At 38.6% G+C, this 4,097-nt stretch overlaps 1 protein-coding gene across 1 annotated transcript; it reads left to right on the top strand.

The window, feature by feature from the left end:
- The first annotated feature begins 750 nt into the window (after positions 1–750).
- Positions 751–3,584, top strand: LOC131005324 (uncharacterized). Its single transcript, XM_057932233.1, has 3 exons — positions 751–849; positions 1,911–2,763; positions 2,832–3,584. Exons 2-3 carry the CDS (start codon positions 1,924–1,926, stop codon positions 3,363–3,365), a joined length of 1,374 nt encoding a protein of 457 aa, XP_057788216.1. The 5' UTR covers positions 751–849; positions 1,911–1,923; the 3' UTR covers positions 3,366–3,584.
- Positions 3,585–4,097: the final 513 nt, after the last annotated feature.

The following is a 4,097-nucleotide window of genomic DNA, read 5'->3' as shown; positions in this document are numbered from 1 at the left end:
ATCCCATTTTAGTGATTTTTACTGCTATTTTCGAAAATACAGAACAATTTTTAGTGGATTTGGTGATATTTTGCAGTTTTTTCAAAAATAAAAATAAAAGAACAGTTCGGTTCGGTTACCGACCGAAACCGATCGGTTTTAGCTGGTTCGGTTTTGGTCGGTTTTCGAACTTTGAGCGGTTAGGTTCGGTCCATCCTCTGATAAGGTCGGTTCGGTTTCGGTTTTGTAAAAATGGGTCGGTTCGGTTTGGTTATGAACCGATGCTCAGCCCTAAGTGGATCTGCACTTTTTCCCTAATAATAACTACGTGTAAATTTTAATTATTTAATAATAATTATTATTATTATCATTAGATTTTATACAAAATTGAAAATTTATTTTTTCTAATTTGGTTTTTATTTAATAATTGATGTAGATTATTTTATTTATAAAATATATTTTACATTTAATAATAGTTTAATTTTATTAAATATTTATATTTATTTATTTTAATATGATATTTAATTTCGATGATCGCGTTGCGACGCACGGGCTCCTAGTCTACTTTAAAAGTTGGAGAGAGTCTATCTGCACCGCGAATCTTTATTTGATATGAAAAGAATTTTTTATTTGATAGTATAATGATGTCACTTTTCAAGTCTGCATTAATTTTGGGGTTTGGGAATATTATAAAATAAAAAGACCACGTGTTTTTTGAAAAAACTATATACAACGTATGGAAATTAATTTATTTGTTTGCAGTGCCATAAACTTCTCTATAAATAGAGTTGATCCATTTGAAAAAAGAAACATCGAGGAAAGATTTGAGCGCTCACAAGTCACAACAATCATTTCTTCTTTTCAATTTCGGTAATCTAATTCGCTCCCGTTCTCTATTTTCAAGTCTTTCATACAGGGATATATATAGTATCTCTTAGTTTTTTATTTCGTTAAAGTTTGTCTAATGTTTATGCCTGTGATCAATACCCATTTCGTTATTGTTTTTATCTTGTTTCTATCCATTCACTTTGTAAATTAATTGATGTTTCTACATATATAGTTCTTTTTAATGACCATGTTATATAACCTAATATTAATCTTAAAGATAGTATTATTTTGGTGCTTAGTGATTTATTATCTCTGTTAATTAGCTAACCATGATGATATATGAGCTGGCACGAATTAAGTTATGAGGTTCAATGCCTCAATCATCTATCCCATAATGTTCGGTGTAAGGATAGCTTGGATATATAATATCATTTGTTTACTTTATGTATCACTTTTAACTTTTTATAACTTTTGGTGATGAATTAATTAAAATTTACTTCCTAGGTCACTTAAAAGTTTGCCCAAAGGACAATGACACGAGTTTATATAGAAAAATAGTGTTTAAAAAGGTGTAATTGTAAAGTTGATGATGAGTTCATCTATAAATATAGAAAACAAGGAGATTGAAGTAAATTTTTTTCACGGGTCCATGAGGACTTGCCTGATGTAGCCGTAGATGCCTCCCGCTTAGAACAGAATAGAACGGTCCTACAACCTCCAGCCATCCCGTCGGTCGTGCCCTCGGGGGATGTGTATCTCTGATCGAGTTCTTGTATAGGTCATATATATTTTCGAAGAGTTTTTTTCTGTTAAGGAGACCTAAATTTTTAAAGAGCTTAGCGTGAAATTTTAACTATAAACATACATTACTATTACTTTTTTTTTGATCGGTAAAATTAAAATTTTATTAAGATAAAAAGCAAGGCACCAGGGGATGCGAATCAAAACAAGAAGAAAAGATTGAAACCCTTTGAGCACAAGACTAACAAACGCACACACTTTTAAAACTATATATATAGTTTTACCAAAATAATATATGTGAGTCTTTGAGTGCACATGGATTAATTAATAAAATATATATGTGTGTTAATTTTGGAAATTAGGTTTTGAAGCAACATGGCAACTACCGCGCTTCCGATGTACATAGTAATGAATGTACCAAAAGCTGCTACAAACACTTATCTATACCGCAAGGACGACGATGGGTCCGTAGTTGACGGAGAAGACAGCATGTTTAGCCCGCTCGTGAAGATCGGAGTCCAGCAAGCTGCAGTCAACACCAAATACGTCCACCTACTATTCTGTTACAGCAACAGATACTGGCAGAAGAGCTACGACAACAACACCATCGTTGCCGTATCCACCAAGCCCGAAGAGGACACGACGAAGCCGTCGTGCACGCTCTTCGAGCCAACTCTGCAGGCGGACACGCTCTACTTGACCCACGTTCAGACCGGCTGGCGCGTCATGATGAACAACTCCACCAAGGGTTTCTACGTCGACCCAAACAGCGTCGGCGCGCCGCTAGGGTTTGTGGATTGGGACACGTTGGTGAAACTGCCTGAGCACTTGGCGTTCAAGGGAGATAATGGCAAGTACCTCAAGGCATTTTACACCGAAAATCACAACTACTTCCAGTTCAGCTCCGACGATCCCAACGACGGCTTATGCGGCCTGGTGGTCTCGCTGATGAACGACGGCTACGTCCGGATAAATTCCGACTTCTGGAGCAAGTTCTGGCGACGGAGCCCTAACTGGATATGGGCCGACTCCACCGACGTCACGGCCAACAACAAGGACACTCTCTTCTGGCCCGTCAAGATCGACGACACCACCATTGGGCTCCGGAACGCCGGCAACAACAACTTCTGCAAGCGCCTAACCACGGAGGGGAAGACGAGTTGCCTCAACGCGGGGGTCTCCAACCTGACCACCGAAGCGAGGTTGCAGGTGCAGGTATGGGCGGATGCACAACATATAGATTTTTTTTGGTTGGCTCTTATAGCGTCTGCCATTGGGTGCAGGAGCTGGTGATGAATCGGAAGATCTACAACGTGGTTTACCGAATGGAGGACGCGAGGATATATGGCGAGACACCGTTTGTGGCCGGCACCTCCGTCGTCACCAATAACGGGGACCAGGTGGCCTCCAACACCGTCATGATTTCCTATGAAAACAGCATAACTTACTCTTTCCAAAACAGCGTGTCGATAACGGCGGGGGTCAAAAACACCATCACGGCTGGCGTGCCCGAGATCGCGCAGGCTAGCATTGAGATCAGTTTTGATATCAACACGTCGATGGAGTGGGGCGAGAGCAAGACAAAAACAACGACTGTCACGGCGACGGGCTCAATTGCTGTGCCGCCAATGAGTGTATCTACCGTCAGTTATGTGGGGACGATGGGCATCTGCAATATCCCCTTCTCCTACACTCAGCAGGACACCAAATCCACTGACGGATCAATCACTTATACTAATCAGATCGATGGTGTTTACACTGGCGTCAATGCTTACAACTTCAACTTCGTCATCGAGAAATCTCAGCCTTTCGTCTGATCTCATCACGTTCGATTTTCATTCCTGTTGTTGTGTGCATTTCTAGTTCAGGGTTTTATTCATCAACTTCTTCCAAGTTGGTTTTTAATTTCCCCCTCTTTATGTGTGTGCTGATAATAATCTGGCTGGCTACTAGCCTCCTTTGTGTGCTGATAATAATCTGGCTGGCTACTAGCCTCCTTTGATTAATAATAATCATCTGTTTGTTTGCTTTCTTTAGTTAATAGGAACTACGATCTACGAACCCATTCTAAAAGGGCTCTCTCTCTTTATAGTTTGTGTGTCTTTACAAATTTCTTGGCTTCTTGGGTTCGAGTTTTTCATCGGTGCCGTCTTTAAAAATTTCTTTATTTACCTTGTAATTTCTTTAAAGAAATAAAGCTTCTAAATTAGGAAATGGTTAGATTAAATAATATAATGCTCTATATTTTCACCGTGATTAGGAATCCATTCTCTTCAGTAGCTGCTGCTCCGATGTGAAGCAAAATTACCACAATGCTCATGGAAAAAAATAAAAAATAAAATAAAAGAAACTTTGCATTTTAATTGACAGAAAACAATTAAACATTCTTCCCCTATGAGTTCGAATTAATTTTTATTTAGTTGAACGGCCATAAACACAGAGCTATATTAGAACAATACCCCCTAATTAAATTTATCAATAGTAACAAAAAAGTCATACATATGTTAGAAATTATTAGTTTGGTAACACTACTATATACAGAAAAGCTA

Source organism: Salvia miltiorrhiza, chromosome 1, assembly GCF_028751815.1.
Source record: "Salvia miltiorrhiza cultivar Shanhuang (shh) chromosome 1, IMPLAD_Smil_shh, whole genome shotgun sequence".
In the NCBI taxonomy this organism is placed as follows: Eukaryota; Viridiplantae; Streptophyta; class Magnoliopsida; order Lamiales; family Lamiaceae; genus Salvia; species Salvia miltiorrhiza.
This window is presented reverse-complemented; position numbering and strand designations above follow the sequence as displayed.

Bases quoted from the DNA above. Each gene is read 5' to 3' on its own strand.
- LOC131005324 (XM_057932233.1), top strand. From the start codon at position 1,924: ATGGCAACTACCGCGCTTCCGATGTACATAGTAATGAATGTACCAAAA. The intron at 2,764-2,831 runs GTATGGGCGGAT...CATTGGGTGCAG, and splicing joins AAGCGAGGTTGCAGGTGCAG to GAGCTGGTGATGAATCGGAA.